Source organism: Salmo salar, chromosome 14 (assembly GCF_965601325.2).
Source record: "Salmo salar chromosome 14, fSalSal1, whole genome shotgun sequence".
Classification (NCBI taxonomy): Eukaryota; Metazoa; Chordata; class Actinopteri; order Salmoniformes; family Salmonidae; genus Salmo; species Salmo salar.
The window spans coordinates 98,619,780-98,643,429 of record NC_138304.1 but is presented as its reverse complement, the minus strand read 5'-3'; the positions used below and the strand labels follow the sequence as shown (position 1 = coordinate 98,643,429).

Below are 23,650 nucleotides of genomic sequence, written 5' to 3'. Positions count from 1 at the left end.
AGCAGTATAGTGGTATTGTTTAGTAGTATAGTGGTATAGTTTAGTAGTATAGTGTATCGGTATAGTTTAATAGTTTAGTAGTATAGTATAGTAGTATAGTACAGTGGTATAGTTTAGTTGTATAGTGGTATATTTGAGTAGTATGGTAGTATAGTATAGTGGTATAGTTTAGTAGTATAGTTCAGTGGTATAGTTCAGCTGTATAGTATAGTGGTATATTTGAGTAGTATAGTATAGTGGTATATTTGAGTAGTATAGTATAGTGGTATATTTGAGCAGTATAGTATAGTGGTATTGTTTAGTAGTATAGTGGTATAGTTTAGTAGTATAGTGTATCGGTATAGTTTAATAGTTTAGTAGTATAGTATAGTAGTATAGTACAATGGTATAGTTTAGTTGTATAATGGAGCAAGGACACACACACACACACACACACACACACACACACACACACACACACACACACACACACACACACACACACACACACACACACACACACACACACACACACACACACACACACACACACACACACACACACACACACACACCATCAAGTCCTTGTGAGCGGCAGATGAAAAGGACTGTCTGATATCTGATACAGGGTTACCCCTCCCTACAAACACACCAATCACACACACACATCTGTCGCAGCAGGACCAAAACTACTCAATACACCCAGACTGTGTGCTTTCTGATGACTCATGTGTTAATGGCCCCCTTACCAGGTGCTCGGCAGATGATGATGTCATCTGATCCTCTCACCAGGTGTTATCCTTCCTATCCGCCATCACTTGTCCTCTCTCCCCCCAGCCCTCTCTCCTCCTAGCCCTCCCATGTCCTCTCTCCCCCCAGCCCTCCCTTGTCCTCTCTCTCCCAGCCCTCTCTCCTCCTAGCCCTCCCCTTTCCTCTCTCCCCCCAGCCCTCCCATGTCCTTTCTCCCTCCAGCCCTCCCATGTCCTCTCTCCCCAGCCCACTCCCCTCCGAGACCTCCCCTGTCCTCTCTCCCCCAGCCCTCCCATGTCCTCTCTCCCCCAGCCCACTCCCCTCCGAGACCTCCCCTGTCCTCTCTCCCCCAGCCCTCCCCTTTCCTCTCCCCCCCAGCCCTCTCCCCTCCGAGACCTCCCCTGTCCTCTCTCCCCCAGCCCTCCCATGTCCTTTCTCCCCCCAGCCCTCCCATGTCCTCTCTCCCCCCAGCACTCCCATGTCCTCTCTCCCCCCAGCCCTCCCCTTTCCTCTCCCCCCAGCCCTCTCTCCCCCCAGCCCTCCCATGTCCTCTCTCCCCCCAGCCCTCCCCTTTCCTCTCCCCCCAGCCCTCTCTCCCCCCAGCCCTCCCATGTCCTCTCTCCCCCCAGCTCTCCCCTTTCCTCAACCCCCCAGCCCTCCCCTGTCCTCTCTCCCCCCAGGCCTCTCTCCCCCCAGCCCCAGCCCTAGCCTGCCTTCTCCTTGGTCTAACGGTTAAGACAGAGCGAGAATGGTTATAGTAGGAATTTGACTAGTTATCTAAGTTAACTCTACAGGCCTTTAAGTGGCCCCTCAATCCAGACCCGGTGCTCATTGGCCAGACCTGTGTGTGTGACTGTGTGTATGACTGTGTGTGTGTGTGTGTGTCTGTGGTGGTCCAGATCAGATGTTATGTAACTTTATGAAAATACCTAATTTCACCAACAGTGCCCTAGAGGACGCTGGGAAAAATGTTCCTGATAACAAACAGTTTATCTAACGGCAACACAAACACACTCTCTCCAAAAAACAACACACACTATCCTTTACAGGCACTCCAAAAACAACACTCTCTCTCTCTCTCTCTCTCTCTCTCTCTCTCTCTCTCTCTCTCTCTCTCTCTCTCTCTCTCTCTCTCTCTCTCTCTCTCTCTCTCTCTCTCTCTCTCTCTCTCTCTCTCTCTCTCTCTCTCTCTCTCTCTCTCTCTCTCTCTCTCTCTCTCTCTCTCTCTCTCTCTCTCTCTCTCTCTCTCTCTCTCTCTCTCTCTCTCTCTCTCTCTCTCTCTCTCTCTCTCTCTCTCTCTCTCTCTCTCTCTCTCTCTCTCTTTCTCTCTCTCTCTCTCTGGAGAGTCACTGCCCACGCAAGACAACATCCATTCAGTATGAGAAAGTACGCTAGGGATGAAATAGAAAAACAGAGTTAAAAAATGTTCTGGACTGAAAGGAAAGGAATGGTCAGAATGTTCTATATTAGAGAGAGTGGTCTTTCACATTAGTTCCAACAGAAGACTGGCTGACATATAGGCAGAGAGAAAAGGAAAGGAAGGGGAATCACATATATACAGTTCAACTAGCTCTCACAGTCTCACGTCATAATTACACGTTCATCCATGTTTCTCAAACCTAAAATGTTGAAGTTGTTGCAAACATTACATTTCGAGGTGGTTAAGGTTAGGCATTTACTCCAAATGGTTAAGGTTAGACATTTACTCCAAATGGTTAAGGTTAGGGTTAAGGGTTAAGGTTTGGGATAGGTTTAAAACTGGAATAAAAAAAATGGATTTTAACTTGAACTTGCAACCTTTAAATTCAGAGGCTGATGCTTACGCCCATCCACCATCTCCGTACACAACAACCCTAACAAAACTGAAACCAGCTTGAAGGTAACAGAGCTCACTGCTGCCCCTAGTGGCCAGTTTCCACATCATCTCCCAACGTCCTCAGACATGGAATCATGTTGGAATACTGGCTTGTATCACGGGTGACCTGGCTGATTTAGTCAAACACAGACACACACACACAGACACACACAGACACACACGCATACATACACACACACACACACAGACACACACACACACACACACACACACACACACACACACACACACACACACACACACACACACACACACACACACACACACACTGCATTGTGAAACACTGATGTAAAGTCCGGCTAAAAAGGAAAGGAGGGCCTCATGGAACAGCTACAGGAAGTACTCTCTGTTCCCTTCCTGTTCCTATACCGACTTCTTTGTGTGTGTGTGTGTGTGTGTGTGTGTATATAGAGTGTGTGGTTTGCACGTCCTTTACAAGAACCAGGCACACCTATCACAATACAGATATGGGCAGTATAAATGACTATACGCTGAATGATGTTTGAGAGAAACATTAAGCAAATGAACTGCCACACACACACACACACACAGACACAGACACACACAGACACAGAGACACACACACACACACACACAGACACAGACACAGAGACACACAGACACCACACACACACACACACACACACACAGACACCACACACCACACACACACACACACACACACAGACACCACACACACACACACACACACACACAGACCACACCACACACACACACACACACACACACACACACACACACACACACACACACACACACACACACACACACACACACACACACACACACAGAGGCAGTGTAGACAGGTAGTAAGTGTGTAACAGTTGAGGAATGTGAAATGAAACACTTGCTGAGTGATGTCATATCACACACCATCAGCCTCTAATCAGGGCACATGTGAGTGATGTCATATCACACACCATCAGCCTCTAATCAGGGCACATGTGAGTGATGTCATATCAGACACCATCAGCCTCTAATCAGGGCACGTGTGAGTGATGTCATATCAGACAATCTCAAATCACATTTTATTTGTCACATGTGCTGAATACAACCTTACCGTAAAATGCTTACTTACAAACCCTTAACCAACAATGCAGTTTTAAGAAAAATAAGAGTTAAGAAAATATTTACTAAATAAATAAAGTTTAAAAAAAGTAACACAATAAAAATAACAATAAAGAGGCTATATACAAGGGGTACCGGTACAGAGTCAATCTGCGGGGTACAGGTTAGTTGAGGTAATTGAGGTAATATGTACATGTAGGTAGAGTTAAAGTGACTATGAATAGATAATAAACAGAGAGTAGCAGCAGTTAGTAGAGGTAATTTATACATGTAGGTGGGGGTACAGGTTAGTAGAGGTCATTTATACATGTAGGTGGGGGTACAGGTTAGTAGAGGTCATTTATACATGTAGGTGGGGGTACAGGTTAGTAGAGGTAATTTATACATGTAGGTGGGGGTACAGGTTAGTAGAGGTCATTTATACATGTAGGTGGGGGTACAGGTTAGTAGAGGTAATTTATACATGTAGGTGGGGGTACAGGTTAGTAGAGGTCATTTGTACATGTAGGTGGGGGTACAGGTTAGTAGAGGTCATTTATACATGTAGGTGGGGGTACAGGTTAGTAGAGGTCATTTATACATGTATGTGGGGGTACAGGTTAGTAGAGGTCATTTATACATGTAGGTGGGGGTACAGGTTAGTAGAGGTCATTTATACATGTAGGTAGGGGTACAGGTTAGTAGAGGTCATTTATACATGTAGGTGGGGGTACAGGTTAGTAGAGGTCATTTATACATGTAGGTGGGGGTACAGGTTAGTAGAGGTCATTTATACATGTAGGTGGGGGCACAGGTTAGTAGAGGTCATTTATACATGTAGGTGGGGGTACAGGTTAGTAGAGGTCATTTATACATGTAGGTGGGGGTACAGGTTAGTAGAGGTCATTTATACATGTAGGTGGGGGCACAGGTTAGTAGAGGTCATTTATACATGTATGTGGGGGTACAGGTTAGTAGAGGTCATTTATACATGTAGGTGGGGGTACAGGTTAGTAGAGGTCATTTATACATGTAGGTGGGGGTACAGGTTAGTAGAGGTCATTTATACATGTATGTGGGGGTACAGGTTAGTAGAGGTCATTTATACATGTAGGTGGGGGTACAGGTTAGTAGAGGTCATTTATACATGTAGGTGGGGGTACAGGTTAGTAGAGGTCATTTATACATGTAGGTGGGGGTACAGGTTAGTAGAGGTCATTTATACATGTAGGTGGGGGTACAGGTTAGTAGAGGTCATTTATACATGTAGGTGGGGGTACAGGTTAGTAGAGGTCATTTATACATGTAGGTGGGGGTACAGGTTAGTAGAGGTCATTTATACATGTAGGTGAGGGTGAAGTGACTATGCATAGATAATAAACAGTGAGTAGCAGCAGTGTGGGGGTACAGGTTAGCTAAGGTAATATGTACATGTAGGTGGGGGTGAAGTGACTATGCATAGATAATAAACAGCGAGTAGCAGCAGTGTACAAAATAACAATTAATAAAAAATGGGGGGTCAATGCAAATAGTCTGGGTAGTCTGGGTAGCCATTTGATTAGCTGTTCAGGAATTTTATGGCTTGGGGGTAGAAGCTGTTGAGAAGCCTTTTGAACCTAGACTTGGTGCTCCGGTACCGCTTACTGTGCGGCAGCAGAAAGAACAATCTATGACTAGGGTGGCTGGAGTCTTGGACAATTTTTAGGGCTGACACCGCCTGGTGTAGAGGTCCTGGATGACAGGAAGCTTGGCCCCAGTGATGCACTGTCCTCTCTCCCCACAGCGCCTTGCGGTCAGATCCCGAGCAGTTGCCATACCAGGCAGTGATGTAACCAGTCAGAATGCTCTCGATGGTGCAGCTGTAGAACGTTTTTAGGATCATAGGACCCATGCCAAGTCTTTTCAGCTTCCTGAGGGGGAATAGGCATTGTTCACGTACCCTCTTCACGACTGTCTTGGTGTGTTTGGACCATGATAGTTTGTTGGTGATGTGGACACCAAGGAGCTTGAAGCTCTCAACCTGCTCCACTACAGCCCCATAGATGTGAATGGGGGAATGCTCAGCCCTCCTTTTCCTATAGTCCACAATCATCTCCTTTGTCTTGATCACGTTGAGGGAGAGGTTGTTGACCACATGGTCAGGTCTCTGACCTCCTCCCTATAGGCTGTCTCATCTTTGTTGGTCATCAGGCCTACCACTGTTGTGTCGTCAGCAAACTTAATGATAGTGTTGGTGTCGTGCTTGGCCGCGCAGTCGTGGGTAAACAGGGAGTACAGGAGGGGACTACACACGCACCCCTGAGGGGCCTCCTGTGGATCTGTTGCGGCAGTATGCGAATTTTAGTGGGTCTAGGGTTTCTGGGATAATGGTGTTGATGTGAGCCATGACCAGCCTTTCAAAGCACTTCATGGCTACAGACGTGAGTGCTACGGGTCGGTAGTCATTTAGGCAGGTTACCTTAGTGTTGTTGGGCACAGGGACTATGGTGGTCTGCTTGAAACATGTTGTTATTATTGAAAATGTCTGTGAAGACACTTGCCAGTTGGTCAGCTCATGCTCCGAGTAGGTGTCCTGGTAATCCGTCTGGCCCAGCGGCCTTTTGAATGTTGACCTGTTTAGCCTCTCATCAAGTCATGTGTGAGTGATGTCATCAGATAATATCAGCCTCTAATCAAGGCATGTGTGAGTGATGTCATCAGATAATATCAGCCTCTAATCAAGGCATGTGTGAGTGATGTCATCAGATAATATCAGCCTCTAATCAAGGCATGTGTGAGGGCTACACCACTGCTTATAACCATCTATAAGTTAACTATCTAAGACAGGGGTGTCAAACTCATCGAGCTGGACAGTCAATAAACTGTATGAATGTCGGTTCATTATCATTTCTACAGTTTCGATTTGGATTTAGTCATTAGAAAGTATATTAAGTTCATTTCCCCCCTATTTTCTTTGCTCCACAAAAAACTAAATGAACTAAAATGTTCCAGATAATGATCTCCAGATAAATGATCTCCAGATAAATGATCTCTAAATGATCTCCAGATAAATGATCTCTAAATGATCTCCAGATAAATTATCTCCAGATAAATGACCTCTAAATGATCTCCAGATAAATTATCTCCAGATAAATGATCTCTAAATGATCTCCAGATAAATGATCTCTAAATGATCTCCAGATAAATGATCTCTAAATGATCTCCAGATAAATGATCTCCAGATAAATGATCTCTAAATGATCTCCAGATAAATGATCTCTAAATGATCTCCAGATAAATGATCTCCAGATAAATGATCTCTAAATGATCTCCAGATAAATGATCTCTAAATGATCTCCAGATAAATGATCTCTAAATGACCTCCAGATAAATGATCTCCAGATAAATTATCTCTAAATGATCTCCAGATAAATGATCTCTAAATGATCTCCAGATAAATGATCTCCAGATAAATGATCTTCAGATAAATGATCTCCAGATAAATCATCTTTAAATGATCTCCAGATAAATGATCTCCAGATAAATGATCTCTAAATGACCTCCAAATAAATGCTCTCCAGATAAATGATCTCTAAATGACCTCCAAATAAATGATCTCCAGATAAATGATCTCCAGATAAATCATCTTTAAATGACCTCCAGATAAATGACCTCTAAATGACCTCCAGATAAATGACCTCCAGATAAATGACCTCTAAATGATCTCCAGATAAATGACCTCCAGATAAATGACCTCCAGATAAATGACCTCCAGATAAATGATCTCCAGATAAATGACCTCTAAATGATCTCCAGATAAATGACCTCTAAATGACCTCCAGATAAATGACCTCCAGATAAATGATCTCTAAATGACCTCCAGATAAATGATCTCTAAATGATCTCCAGATAAATGATCTCTAAATGATCTCCAGATAAATGATCTCCAGATAAATGATCTCCAGATAAATCATCTTTAAATGATCTCCAGATAAATGATCTCTAAATGATCTCCAGATAAATGACCTCCAGATAAATGACCTCCAGATAAATGACCTCTAAATGACCTCCAGATAAATGACCTCTAAATGACCTCCAGATAAATGACCTCCAGATAAATGACCTCCAGATAAATGACCTCTAAATGATCTCCAGATAAATGATCTCTAAATGATCTCCAGATAAATGATCTCCAGATAAATGATCTTCAGATAAATGATCTCCAGATAAATCATCTTTAAATGATCTCCAGATAAATGATCTCTAAATGATCTCCAGATAAATGATCTCCAGATAAATGACCTCCAGATAAATGATCTCCAGATAAGGACTCCAGTTATGCATTTGGTTTCCTAACTTAATAGCTAAGTGGTTAGCTTGCAAGATCAAGCTTCTTGGTTACAGCGGAGACAATTCATCAACTCCTGGATAAAGACCCCTGCTGCCTAAATTTGTATGTCAGTAAACAAACAAAAAAATATTTATTTGTATTTTTTACGTTTGGAAATAAATAGCGCCCCTTGTGTGCACCGTATACCCTGGTATGGTACAGGAACCGTATGAAGGAATAAACATCTGGATAGCACCAAACCTTGTGTGTGTGTGTGTGTGTACTCACGGTGGGGTTGCGGTGGTCTGGTACTCTGTAGTTCTGGTTCTGTAGCAGTCTGCAGCCGTCCTTAGCCAGTCTCTGGACCAGCTCTAGTCTGGTCAGCTCCTCTCGTCCACACACACCGTCAGGCCGCACACACACACTCCCCACGTTGCCACGGAGCGAACACACCCCCCCCAGCTGTAAGGAGGGGGGCTGAGAGAACAGGTAGCTTAGTCCACAACCCAACGACATCATCGGGGTCAGAGGTTAAATATAAGGGCAGATTAACACCCCAAAATAACCCTCTCTATTTCGATCAAATCTACCCGACTCTCACTGTCAGTCTGTCTTTCTGTCTGTCTCAGGGTCTCTTCCTGTCTCTCTGTCTGTAAATCCCTCTCTCTTTCTCTCTATGTGCTCTCTTTGCTGTCCCAAACTATCTGAACTCACTCTCTCTATGTCTGTTCTTCTGAACAGCGGTGGTGCCTCCTCCCTAGCAGAGGGCTGGCTTTAGAAACACTGTGTCTGGGCGGGAGAGGGTTACCTTAACTCTAACTCTAACACACCCAGATGTCCCACTGGAACGGGACTATAACATAAACCCATGGAATTACGAAGGCAGACATGACATGACATGAGAGAGAAAGAGAGAGAAATAGAAAGAGAGAAAGAGAGTGAGAGAGGAAAGGAAGAAAGAGAAAGAGAGAGAGCATGTGTGTGTATAGTGAAGAACAGTGAAACAAACAGTGAAGAACAAACACCATTGTAAATACAACCCATATTTATGTTTATTTATTTTCCCTTTTGTACTTTAACTATTTGCACATCATAACAACACTGTATATATACATTTGAAATGTCTTTATTCTTTTGGAACTTTTGTTTACTGTGAATTTTATATTGTTTGTTTCACTTTTGTTTATCATCTATTTCACTTGGTTTGGCAATGTAAACATATGTTTCCCATACCAACAAAACCCTTAAATTGAAATTGAGAGAGAGCGAGAGAGGGGGAGGAAGGGGGCAGAAACAAGGAAATTGATAGGACAAGGCAGGAGAGTAGGAGAATAGATTAGAGAGAGTAGAGGAGAATAGATTAGAGAGAGTAGAGTAGATTAGAGAGAGTAGAGGAGAGTAGGAGAGAGTAGGAGAATAGATTAGAGAGAGTAGAGGAGAGTAGATTAGAGAGAGTAGAGAAGAGGAGAGTATATTAGAGAGAGTAGAGGAGAGTAGAGGAGAGTAGGAGAGAGTAGGAGAATAGATTAGAGAGAGTAGAGGAAAGTAGGAGAATAGATTAGAGAGAGTAGAGGAGAGTAGGAGAGTAGATTAGAGAGAGTAGGAGAGTAGATTAGAGAGAGTAGAGGAGAATAGATTAGAGAGAGTAGAGGAGAGTAGAGGAGAGTAGGAGAGTAGATTAGAGAGAGTAGAGGAGAATAAATTAGAGAGAGTAGAAGAGAGTAGATTAGAGAGAGTAGCGGACAGTAGATTAGAGAGAGTAGCGGACAGTAGATTAGAGAGAGGAGAGTAGAGGAGAGTTGGAGAGTAGAGGAGAGTAGGATAATAGATTAGAGAGACTAGAGGAGAGTAGAGGAGAGTAGATTAGAGAGACTAGAGGAGAGTAGGAGAGTAGAGGAGAGTAGATTAGAGAGAGTAGAGGAGAGGAGAGTAGATTAGAGAGACTAGAGGAGAGTAGAGGAGAGTAGGAGAGTAGAGGAGAGTAGATTAGAGAGACTAGAGGAGAGTAGAGGAGAGTAGATTAGAGAGACTAGAGGAGAGTAGAGGAGAGTAGATTAGAGAGACTAGAGGAGAGTAGAGGAGAGTAGAGGAGAGTAGATTAGAGAGAGTAAGAGGATAGTAGAGGAGAGTAGGAGTAGAGGAGAGTAGAGGAGAGTAGAGGAGAGTAGGAGAGTAGATTAGAGAGAGTAGAGGAGAGTAGAGGAGAGTAGGAGAGTAGATTAGAGAGAGTAGAGGAGAGCAGAGGAGAGTAGATTAGAGAGACTAGAGGAGAGTAGAGGAGAGTAGGAGAGTAGATGAGAGAGAGTAGAGGAGAGTAGAGGAGAGTAGATTAGAGAGACTAGAGGAGAGTAGAGGAGAGTAGGAGAGTAGATTAGAGAGAGTAGAGGAGAGTAGAGGAGAGTAGATTAGAGAGAGTAGAGGAGAGTAGAGGAGAGTAGAGGAGAGTAGGAGAGTAGAGGAGAGTAGATTAGAGAGACTAGAGGAGAGTAGGAGAGTAGAGGAGAGTAGGAGAGTAGATTAGAGAGAGTAGAGGAGAGTAGAGGAGAGTAGAGGAGAGTAGGAGAGTAGATTAGAGAGACTAGAGGAGAGTAGAGGAGAGTAGGAGAGTAGAGGAGACTAGATTAGAGAGACTAGAGGAGAGTAGAGGAGAGTAGATTAGAGAGACTAGAGGAGAGTAGGAGAGTAGAGGAGAGTAGGAGAGTAGATTAGAGAGAGTAGAGGAGAGTAGAGGAGAGTAGAGGAGAGTAGGAGAGTAGATTAGAGAGACTAGAGGAGAGTAGAGGAGAGTAGATTAGAGAGAGTAGAGGAGAGTAGAGGAGAGTAGATTAGAGAGAGTAGAGGAGAGTAGAGGAGAGTAGATTAGAGAGACTAGAGGAGAGTGGAGGAGAGTAGGAGAGTAGATTAGAGAGACTAGAGGAGAGTAGAGGAGAGTAGGAGAGTAGATTAGAGAGACTAGAGGAGAGTAGAGGAGAGTAGGATAGTAGATTAGAGAGACTAGAGGAGAGTAGGAGAGTAGATTAGAGAGAGTAGAGGAGAGTAGAGGAGAGTAGATTAGAGAGACTAGAGGAGAGTAGAGGAGAGTAGGAGAGTAGATTAGAGAGACTAGAGGAGAGTAGAGGAGAGTAGGATAGTAGATTAGAGAGAGTAGAGGAGAGTAGGAGAGTAGATTAGAGAGACTAGAGGAGAGTAGATTAGAGAGACTAGAGGAGAGTAGAGGAGAGTAGATTAGAGAGAGTAGAGGAGAGTAGAGGAGAGTAGATTAGAGAGAGTAGAGGAGAGTAGAGGAGAGTAGATTAGAGAGACTAGAGGAGAGTAGAGGAGAGTAGAGGAGAGAGACTAGAGGAGAGTAGGAGAGTAGAGGAGAGTAGATTAGAGAGAGTAGAGGAGAGTAGAGGAGAGTAGATTAGAGAGAGTAGAGGAGAGTAGAGGAGAGTAGAGGAGAGTAGAGGAGAGTAGATTAGAGAGACTAGAGGAGAGTAGGAGAGTAGAGGAGAGTAGAGGAGAGAGACTAGAGGAGAGTAGGAGAGTAGAGGAGAGTAGAGGAGAGAGACTAGAGGAGAGTAGGAGAGTAGAGGAGAGTAGATTAGAGAGACTAGAGGAGAGTAGGAGAGTAGAGGAGAGTAGAGGAGAGTAGATTAGAGAGAGTAGAGGAGAGTAGGAGAGTAGAGGAGAGTAGAGGAGAGTAGATTAGAGAGACTAGAGGAGAGTAGAGGAGAGTAGGAGAGTAGAGGAGAGTAGAGGAGAGTAGGAGAGTAGAGGAGAGTAGAGGAGAGTAGATTAGAGAGACTAGAGGAGAGTAGAGGAGAGTAGGAGAGTAGAGGAGAGTAGATTAGAGAGACTAGAGGAGAGTAGAGGAGAGTAGGAGAGTAGAGGAGAGTAGGAGAGTAGAGGAGAGTAGAGGAGAGTAGATTAGAGAGACTAGAGGAGAGTAGGAGAGTAGAGGAGAGTAGGAGAGTAGAGGAGAGTAGGAGAGTAGAGGAGAGTAGAGGAGAGTAGAGGATAGTAGATTAGAGAGACTAGAGGAGAGTAGGAGAGTAGATTAGAGAGACTAGAGGAGAGTAGAGGAGAGTAGAGGAGAGTAGAGGAGAGTAGGAGAGTAGATTAGAGAGACTAGAGGAGAGTAGAGGAGAGTAGATTAGAGAGACTAGAGGAGAGTAGAGGAGAGTAGATTAGAGAGACTAGAGGAGAGTAGAGGAGAGTAGAGGAGAGTAGAGGAGAGTAGAGGAGAGTAGATTAGAGAGAGTGAAGAAAAAGACTGGAGGGGAAAACTTTATTCTCATTCCGCTCCTCCCTGTGTTCTTAGGGATGAACTGATGTTGTGGAGGAAGGTTCTATCTGGGAAGGAGAGGAGGGTAGTTTGAGGGGGGTAGTTAGATGAGGGTAGTTAGAGAGGGGTAGTTAGAGGGTGGTTAGAGGGGGGTAGTTAGAGGGTGGTTAGAGGGGGTAGTTAGAGGGTGGTTAGAGGGGGGTAGTTAGAGGGTGGTTAGAGGGGGTAGTTAGAGGGTGGTTAGAGGGGGTAGTTAGAGGGTGGTTAGAGGGGGTAGTTAGAGGGTGGTTAGAGGGGGTAGTTAGAGGGTGGTTAGAGGGGTAGTTAGAGGGTGGTTAGAGGGGTAGTTAGAGGGGGTAGTTAGAGAGTGGTTAGAGGGGGGTAGTTAGAGGGTGGTTAGAGGGTGGTTAGAGGGGGTAGTTAAAGGGTGGTTAGAGGGGTAGTTAGAGAGTGGTTAGAGGGGGTAGTTAGAGGGTGGTTAGAGGAGGGATAGTTAGAGGGTGGTTAGAGGTGTTAGTTAGAGGGTGGTTAGAGGAGGGATAGTTAGAGGGGGTAGTTAGAGAGTGGTTAGAGGGGGTAGTTAGAGAGTGGTTAGAGGGTGTAGTTAGAGAGTGGTTAGAAGGGGTAGTTAGAGGGTGGTTAGAGGGGTAGTTAGAGGGGGTAGTTAGAGAGTGGTTAGAGGGGGGTAGTTAGAGGGTGGTTAGAGGGTGGTTAGAGGGGGTAGTTAAAGGGTGGTTAGAGGGGTAGTTAGAGGGTGGTTAGAGGGGTAGTTAGAGGGTGGTTAGAGGGGGGTAGTTAGAGGGGGGTTAGAGGGGGTAGTTAGAGGGTGGTTAGAGGGGGTGGTTATAGAGGGTAGGTTGTATTGGGTATGGAGAGGAGGGTAGTTAGAGGGGTAGTTAGAGAAGGGATAGTTAGGGGGTAGTTAGAGGGTGATTAGAGGGGGTAGTTAGAAGGTGGTTAGAGGGGGGTAGTTAGAGGGGGTAGTTAGAGAGTGGTTAGAGGGGTAGTTAGAGGGTGGTTAGAGGGGTAGTTAGAGGGTGGTTAGAGGGGGGTAGTTAGAGGGTGGTTAGAGGGGGGTAGTTATAGAGGGTAGGTTGTATTGGGGATGGAGAGGAGGGTAGTTAGAGGAGGGATAGTTAGGGGGTAGTTAGAGGGTGGTTAGAGGGGGTAGTTATAGAGGGTAGGTTGTATTGGGGATGGAGAGGAGGGTTGTTAGAGGAGGGATAGTTAGAGGACGGTAGTTAGATGAGGGTAGTTAGAGTGGGGTAGTTAGAGGGTGGTTAGAGGGGGGTAGTTATAGAGGGTAGGTTGTATTGGGTATGGAGAGGAGGGTAGTTAGAGGGGGTAGTTAGAGGAGGGATAGTTAGGGGGTAGTTAGAGTAGGGTAGTCAGAGGGTAATTAGAGGGGGGTAGTTAGAGAGTGGTTAGAGGGGTAGTTAGAGGGTGGTTAGAGGGGTAGTTAGAGGTGGTTAGAGGGGTAGTTAGAGAGTGGTTAGAGGAGGGATAGTTAGAGGGTGGTTAGAGGGGTAGTTAGAGGGTGGTTAGAGGGGGGTAGTTAGAGGGGGGTAGTTAGAGAGGGTAGGTTGTATTGGGGATGGAGAGGAGGGTAGTTAGGGGGGTAGTTAGATGAGGGGTAGTTAGAGAGTAGTTTGAGAGGATAGTTAGAGGGGTAGTCAGAGGGTGGTTAGAGGGGGGTAGTTAGAGGGTGGTTTGAGGGGGTAGTTAGTGGGGGGTTAGAGGGGGGTAGTTATAGAGGGGGTAGTTAGAGGGTGGTTAGAGGGTGGTAGTTAGAGGAGGGGTAGTTAGAGGAAGGTGGTTAGACGGGGTAGTTAGAGGGTGGTTAGAGGGTGGTAGTGAGAGGAGGGGTAGTTAGAGGGTAGTTAGAGGAAGGTGGTTAGACGGGGTAGTTAGAGGGTGGTTAGAGGGTGGTAGTTAGAGGAGGGCAGTAAGAGTAGGAGTAGTTAGAGTGGGTAGGTTGTATTGGGGATGGAGAGAAGGGTAGTTAGAAGGGTAGTAGGACGGGGTAGTTAGAGGAGGGTAGTTAGAGAAGGGGTAGTTAGACGGGGAGGTTTTATCGGGGAGAGGAGGGCAGTTAGAGGAGGTGGGGTAGTCCCTTGGGTACTGGTGGTAGTATGATGGTATCATCAGTAGCAGGCAGTGTGGAATGTTTATTTACATTGGATTCTACACTGTTTGGATTGAGTGTGTGTGTGTTGACTGGCTGAGAGCAGGGAACTTCCTGCGAGTGAAAATATTGCAAAGTGCCACCACACACACACACACACACACACACACACACATACACACACACACACACACACACACACACACACACACACACACACACACACACGCAAACACGCACACACGCACAAACACACACACACACACACACAAAAAAAGCACCTTCCCGCAAACACCCCTGATAACAACACACACCATCAGACCAACAACCCACAGCCCTAACTAACCCACAAAACTAATTCTAACCCACAACCCTAACTCTAACCCACAAAACGAATTCTAACCCACAACCCTAACTCTAACCCACAAAACAAACTCTAACCCACAAAACTAACTCTAACCCACAACTCTAACTCTAACCCACAAAACTAATTCTAACCCACAACCCTAACTCTAACCCACAAAACTAACTCTAACCCACAAAACTAACTCTAACCCACAAAATTAACTCTAACCCACAAAAAGAATTCTAACCCACAAAACTAATTCTAACCCACAAAACTAACTCTAACCCACAAAACTAACTCTAACCCACAAAACTAACTCGAACCCACAACTCTAACTCTGACCCACAACCCTAATTCTAACCCTAACTCTAATCCACAACCCTAATTCTAACTCTAACCCACAACCCTAATTCTAACCCACAACCCTAATTCTAACTCTAACCCACAACCCTAACTCTAACACACAACCCTTACTAACCCACAACCCTAACACTAACCTACAACCCTAACACTAACCAAAACCCTAACGCTAACCCACAACCCACAACCCTAACTCTAACCCACAACCCTAACTCTAACCCAAACCCTAACTCTAACCCACAACTCTAACTCTAACCCACAAGCCTAATTCAATCCCACAACTCTAACTCTAACCCACAACTCTAACTCTACTCTAACCCACAACTCTAACTCTGTTTTGTAGATTTGTGAAGATATGAAAATACTTAAACTTACATGCAAAATACCTCCTGTTAACTTTAAAATGATTGGAATGAATTATCCAAAGAGAGTGTAAAGACACTCTCAACTCTAACTCTACTCTAACCCACAACTCTAACTCTACTCTAACCCACAACCCTATCTCCAACCCACAACTCTAACTCTAACCCACAGCCCTAACTCTAACCCACAGCCCTAACTCTAACCCACAACTCTAACGCTAACCCACAACTTTAACTCTAACCCACAACCCTAACCCTAACCCCCAACCCTACCTCTAACCCTACCTCTAACCCACAATCATAACTCTAACCCACAACCCTAACTCTAACCCACAACCCTAACCCCCAACCCTACCTCTAAGCCACAATCATAACTCTAACCCACAACCCTAACTTGTCTTGTTGGTTTTTGTTCTATGTTGCTCTGTCTGTATGCTACATCTTGCTTGTCCTATGTTGCTCTGTCTGTATGCTATGTCTTGCTTGTCCTATGTTACTCTGCGTGTGCTCACTGTTCAATGATTGTCTATATTGTAATTGTTTTTTAATAACCTGCCCAGGGACTGCGGTTGAAAATTAGCCGGCTGGCTAAAACCGGCACTTTTACTGAAACGTTGATTAATGTGCACTGTCCCTGTAAAAATAAAATAAACTCAAACTCTAACCCACAACCCTAACACTAACCCACAACCCTAACTCTAACCCACAACCCTAACACTAACACACAACCCTAACACTAACCCACAACCCTAACACTAACCCTAACTCTACTCTAACTCACAACCCTAACTCTAACCCACAACCATAACTCTAACACACAACTCTAACCCACAACCCTAACACTAACCCACAACCCTAACACTAACCCACAACCCTAAGTCTAACCCACAGATCTAACTCTACTCTAACCCACAACTCTAACTCTACCCTAACCCACAAACCTAACCCTAACTCTAACCCACATCCCGAACTCTAACCCACATCCCGAACGCTAACACACAACCCTAACTCTAACTCTAACCCACAACCCTAACTCTAACACACAACCCTAACTAACCCACAACCCTAACTCTAACCCACATCCCTAACTCAAACCCACATCCCTAACTCTAACCCACAACCCTAACTCTAACACACAACCCTAACTCTAACTCTAACCCACAACCCTAACTCTAACACACAACCCTAACTCTAACCCACAACCCTAACTCTAACCTACAACCCTAACCCACAACCCTAACTCTAACCGACAACCCTAACTCTAACTCTAACCCACAACCCTAACACTAACCCACAACCCTAACTCTAACCCACAACCCTAACCCTAACCAACAACCCTAACTCTAACCCACAACCACAACCATAACTCTAACCCACAACCCTAATTCTAACCCACAACTCTAACTCTCACCCACAACCCTAACTCTCACCCACAACCTTAACTCTAACTCTCACCGACAACCCTAACTCTAACCCGAAACCCTAACTCTAACCCACAACCCTAACTATAACTCTAACACACAACACTAATTATAACCCACAGCCCTAACTCTAACCCAAAACCCTAACTAACCCACAACCCTAACTCTACCCCACAACCCTAACACTAACCCACAACCCTAACTCCAACCCACAACCCTAACTCCAACCCACAACCCTAACTCTAACTTTAACCCACAACCCTAACTTTAACCAACAACCCTAATTCTAACCCACAACTCTAACTCTACTCTAACCCACAACTCTAACTCTACTCTAACCCTAACCCACAACCCTAACTCTAACTAAACCACAACCCTAACTCTAACACACAACCCTAACTAACCCACAACTCTAACTCTAACCCACAACCCTAACTCTAACTCTAACCAAGAACCCTAACTCTAACACACAACCCTAACTCTAACCCACAACCCTAACTCTAACCCACAACTCTAACAACTACTCTAACTCACAACCCTAACTCTAACCCACAACCCTAACTCTAACCCACAACTCTAACTTTACTCTAACCCACAACCCTAATTCTAACACGAACCCACAACCCTAATTGTAACCCACAATCTTAACTCACAACCCTAACTGTAACTCTAACCCACAACCCTAACTCTATCCCACAACCCTAACTCTAACCCACAACCCTAACACTAACCCACAACCCTAATTCTAACCCACAACCCTAATTCTAACCCACAACCATAACTCTAACCCACAACCCTAACTCTAACCCACAACCCTAACAATAACCCACAACCCTAACTCTAACCAACAACCCTAATTCTAACCCTAACTCTACCCCACAACCCTAATTCTAACTTTAACCCACTACCCTAATTCTAACCCACAGCCCTAATTCTAACTCTAACCCACAACCCTAACTCTAACCCACAACCCTAACTCTAACCCACGACCCTAACTAAACCACAACCCTAACACTTAACCTACAACCCTAACTCTAACCCACAACCCTAACTCTAACCCACAACCCTAACTCACAACCCTAACACTAACCCACAACCCTAACTCTAACCCACAACCCTGGCTGTAACTCTCACCCACAACCCACAACCCTAACTCTAACCCACAACCCTAACTCTAACTAAATCCACAACCCTAACTCTAACCCAAAACCCCAAACCCTAACTCTAACCCACAACCCTAATTCTAAATCTAACCCACAACCGTAACTCTAACCCACAACCCTATCTATAACCCACAACTCTTAACTCTAACCCACAACCCTAACTCTAACCCACAACCCTAACACTAACCCACAACCCTAACGCTAACCCACAAGCCTAACGCTAACCCACAACCCTAACTCTAACCCACAACCCTAACTCTAACCCACAACTCTAACTCTAACCCACAGCTCTAACCCACAACCCTAACTCTAACCCACAACCCTAACTATAACCCACAACTCTAACGCTAACCCACAACCCTAACGCTAACCCACAACCCTGACTCTAACCCACAAATCTAGCTCTACTCTAACTCACAACCCTAACTCTAACCCACAACCCTAACTCTAACCCACAACTCTAACTTTACTCTAACCCACAACCCTAATTCTAACACGAACCCACAACCCTAATTGTAACCCACAATCCTAACCCACAACCCTAACTAACCCACAACCCTAACTCTAACCCACAACCCTAACTGTAACTCTAACCCATAACCCTAACTCTATCCCACAACCCTAACACTAACCCACAACCCTAACGCTAACCCACAAGCCTAACGCTAACCCACAACCCTAACTCTAACCCACAACCCTAACTCTAACCCACAACTCTAACTCTAACCCACAGCTCTAACCCACAACCCTAACTCTAACCCACAACCCTAACTATAACCCACAACTCTAACGCTAACCCACAACCCTAACGCTAACCCACAACCCTGACTCTAACGCACAAATCTAGCTCTACTCTAACTCACAACCCTAACTCTAACCCACAACCCTAACTCTAACCCACAACTCTAACTTTACTCTAACCCACAACCCTAATTCTAACACGAACCCACAACCCTAATTGTAACCCACAATCCTAACCCACAACCCTAACTAACCCACAACCCTAACTCTAACCCACAACCCTAACTGTAACTCTAACCCATAACCCTAACTCTATCCCACAACCCTAACTCTAACCCACAACCCTAACACTAACCCACAACCCTAATTATAACCCACAACCCTAACCCACAACCCTAACTGTAACTCTAACCCACAACCCTAACTCTAACCCACAACCCTAACAATAACCCACAACCCCAACTCTAACCCACAACCCTAATTCTAACCCTAACTCTACCCCACAACCCTAATTCTAACTCTAACCCACTACCCTAATTCTAACCCACAGCCCTAATTCTAACTCTAACCCACAACCCTAACTCTAACCCACAACCCTAACTCTAACCCACGACCCTAACTAAACCACAACCCTAACACTAACCTACAACCCTAACTCTAACCCACAACCCTAACTCTAACCCACAACCCTAACTCTAACCCACAACCCTAACTCACAACCCTAACACTAACCCACAACCCTAACTCTAACCCACAACCCTGGCTAAAACTCTCACCCACAACCCACAACCCTAACTCTAACTACATCCACAACCCTAACTCTAACCCAAAACCCCAAACCCTAACTCTAACCCACAACCCTAATTCTAAATCTAACCCACAACCGTAACTCTAACCCACAACCCTATCTATAACCCACAACTCTTAACTCTAACCCACAACCCTAACTCTAATCCACAACCCTAACACTAACCCACAACCCTAACGCTAACCCACAAGCCTAACGCTAACCCACAACCCTAACTCTAACCCACAACCCTAACTCTAAGCCACAACTCTAACTCTAACCCACAGCTCTAACCCACAACCCTAACTCTAACCCACAACCCTAACTCTAACCCACAATTATAACTCTAACCCACAACCCTAAATCTACTCTAACCCACAACTCTAACTCTAACCCACAGCCCTAACTCTAACCCACAACCCTACCTCTAACCCACAATCATAACTCTAACCCAGAACCGTAACTCTAACCCACAACCCTAACACTAACCCACAACCCTAACTCTAACCCACAACCCTAACGACTCTAACGCACAAATCTAGCTCTACTCTAACTCACAACCCTAACTCTAACCCACAACCCTAACTCTAACCCACAACTCTAACTTTACTCTAACCCACAACCCTAATTCTAACACGAACCCACAACCCTAATTGTAACCCACAATCCTAACCCACAACCCTAACTAACCCACAGCCCTAATTCTAACCCACAACCCTAACTGTAACTCTAACCCATAACCCTAACTCTATCCCACAACCCTAACTCTAACCCACAACCCTAACACTAACCCACAACCCTAATTATAACCCACAACCCTAACCCACAACCCTAACTGTAACTCTAACCCACAACCCTAACTCTAACCCACAACCCTAACAATAACCCACAACCCCAACTCTAACCCACAACCCTAATTCTAACCCTAACTCTACCCCACAACCCTAATTCTAACTCTAACCCACTACCCTAATTCTAACCCACAGCCCTAATTCTTACTCTAACCCACAACCCTAACTCTAACCCACAACCCTAACTCTAACCCACGACCCTAACTAAACCACAACCCTAACACTAACCTACAACCCTAACTCTAACCCACAACCCTAACTCTAACCCACAACCCTAACTCTAACCCACAACCCTAACTCACAACCCTAACACTAACCCACAACCCTAACTCTAACCCACAACCCTGGCTAAAACTCTCACCCACAACCCACAACCCTAACTCTAACTACATCCACAACCCTAACTCTAACCCAAAACCCCAAACCCACAATTATAACTCTAACCCACAACCCTAAATCTACTCTAACCCACAACTCTAACTCTAACCCACAGCCCTAACTCTAACCCACAACCCTACCTCTAACCCACAATCATAACTCTAACCCAGAACCGTAACTCTAACCCACAACCCTAACACTAACCCACAACCCTAACTCTAACCCACAACCCTAACTCTAACCCACAACCCTAACTCTAACCCACAACCCTAACTCTAACCAACAACCCTAATTCTAACCCAAAACTCTAACTCTACTCTAACCCACAACTCTAACTCTACTCTAACCCACAACCCTAACTCTCACAACAACCCTAAATCTCACCCACAACCCTAACTCTAACCCACGACTCTAACTCTCACCCACAACCCTAACTCTAACCCGAAACCCTAACTCTAACCACAACCCTAACTCTAACCCACAACCCTAACTATAACCCACAACCCTAACTATAACCCACAACCCTAACTCTAACCCACAACCCTAACTCTAACCCACAACTCTAACTCTACTCTGACTCACAACCCTAACTCTAACCCACAACCCTAACCCACAACTCTAACTTTACTCTAACCCACAACCCTAATTCTAACACGAACCCACAACCCTAATTGTAACCCACAATCCTAACCCACAACCATAACTAAACCACAACCCTAACTCTAACCCACAACCCTAACTGTATCTCTAACCCACAACCCTAACTCTATCCCACAACCCGAACTCTAACCCACAACCATAACACTAACCCACAACCCTAATTCTAACCCACAACCCTAACTCTAACCCACAACCCTAACTGTAACTCCAACCCAAAACCCTAACTCTAACCCACAACCCTAACAATAACCCACAACCCCAACTCTAACCCACAACCCTAATTCTAACCCTAACTCTACCCCACAAAATTCTAACTCTAACCCACTACCCTAATTCTAACCCACAGCCCTAATTCTAACTCTAACCCACAACACTTAACTCTAACCCACAACCCTAACTCTAACCCACGACCCTAACTAAACCACAACCCTAACACTAACCTACAACCCTAACTCTAACCCACAACCCTAACTCACAACCCTAACACTAACCCACAACCCTAACTCTAACCCAGAACCCTGGCTGTAACTCTCACCCACAACCCACAACCCTAACTCTAACCCACAACCCTAACTCTAACTAAATCCACAACCCTAACTCTAACCCAAAACCCCAAACCCTAACTCTAACCCACAACCCTAATTCTAAATCTAACCCACAACCGTAACTCTAACCCACAACCCTATCTATAACCCACAACTCTTAACTCTAACCCAGAACCCTAACTCTAACCCACAACCCTAACACTAACCCACAACCCTAACGCTAACCCACAAGCCTAACGCTAACCCACAACCCTAACTCTAACCCACAACCCTAACTCTAACCCACAACTCTAACTCTAACCCACAGCTCTAACCCACAACCCTAACTCTAACCCACAACCCTAAATCTAACCCACAATTATAACTCTAACCCACAACCCTAACTCTAATCCACAACCCTAACTATAACCCACAACTCTAACGCTAACCAACAACCCTAACGCTAACCCACAACCCTAACTCTAACCCACAACCCTAACTCTAACCCACAACCCTAACTCTAACCCACAACTCTAACTCTACTCTAACCCACAACTCTAACGCTAACCCACAACCCTAACTCTAAACCACAACCCTAACTCTAACTCACAACCCTACCTCTAACCCACAATCATAACTCTAACCCACAACCCTAACTCTAACCCACAACTCTAACACTAACCCACAACCCTAACACTAACCCACAACCCTAACACCAACCCACAACCCTAACTCTAACCCTCAACCCTAACTCTAACCCACAACCCTAACTCTAACCAACAACCCTAATTCTAACCCACAACTCTAACCCACAACCCTAACACTAACCCACAACCCTAACACTAACCCACAACCCTAATTCTAACCCTCAACCCTAACTGTAACCCACAACCCTAACTCTAACCAACAACCCTAACTCTAACCCACAACCTTAATTCTAACCAAAAACTCTAACTCTACTCTAACCCACATAACTAACTCTCACTCACAACCCTAACTCTAACCCACAACTCTAACTCTAACCCACAGCCCTAACTCTAACCCACAACCCTAATCCACAACCCTAACTCTAACCCACAACTCTAACTCTAACCCACAACCCTAACTCTAAAGCACAACCCTACCTCTAACCCACAACCCTAACTCTAACCAACAACCCTAATTCTAACCCACAACTCTAACTCTACTCTAACCCACAACCCTAAGTCTAACCCAAAACTCTCTCTACTCTAACCCACAACTCTAACTCTACTCTAACCCACAACCCTAACTCTAAACCACAACCCTAACTCTCACCCACAACCCTAACACTAACCCACAACCCTAACACTAACTCTAACACCCAACCCTACCTCTAACCCACAACCCTAACTCTAACCAACAACCCTAATTCTAACCCACAACTCTAACTCTACTCTAACCCACAACCCTAACCCACAACCCTAATTCTAACCCACAGCCCTAACTCTAACCCACAACCCTAATCCACAACCCTAACCCTAACTCTAACCCACAACTCTAACTCTAACCCACAACCCTAACTCTAAACCACAACCCTAACTCTAACCCACAACTCTAACCCACAACCCTAACACTAACCCACAACCCTAACACTAACCCACAACCCTAACTCTAACCCTCAACCCTAACTCTAACCCACAACCCTAACTCTAACCCACAACC

At 44.9% G+C, this 23,650-nt stretch overlaps 1 protein-coding gene across 2 annotated transcripts in view; it reads right to left on the bottom strand.

Moving 5' to 3' along the window:
• LOC106570585 (rap guanine nucleotide exchange factor 5) overlaps positions 1-23,650 on the bottom strand; it is a 73,468-nt gene that overhangs the window by 39,372 nt on the left and 10,446 nt on the right. The window contains exon 4 of one of the 2 annotated variants that reach the window (XM_082961296.1): positions 8,271-8,459. In XM_082961296.1, the coding sequence (XP_082817422.1) occupies positions 8,271-8,459 (189 nt within the window). Of the gene's footprint in view, positions 1-8,270; positions 8,849-23,650 lie in introns of those variants that run through there. The other variant, XM_082961297.1, reaches the window with a different exon arrangement.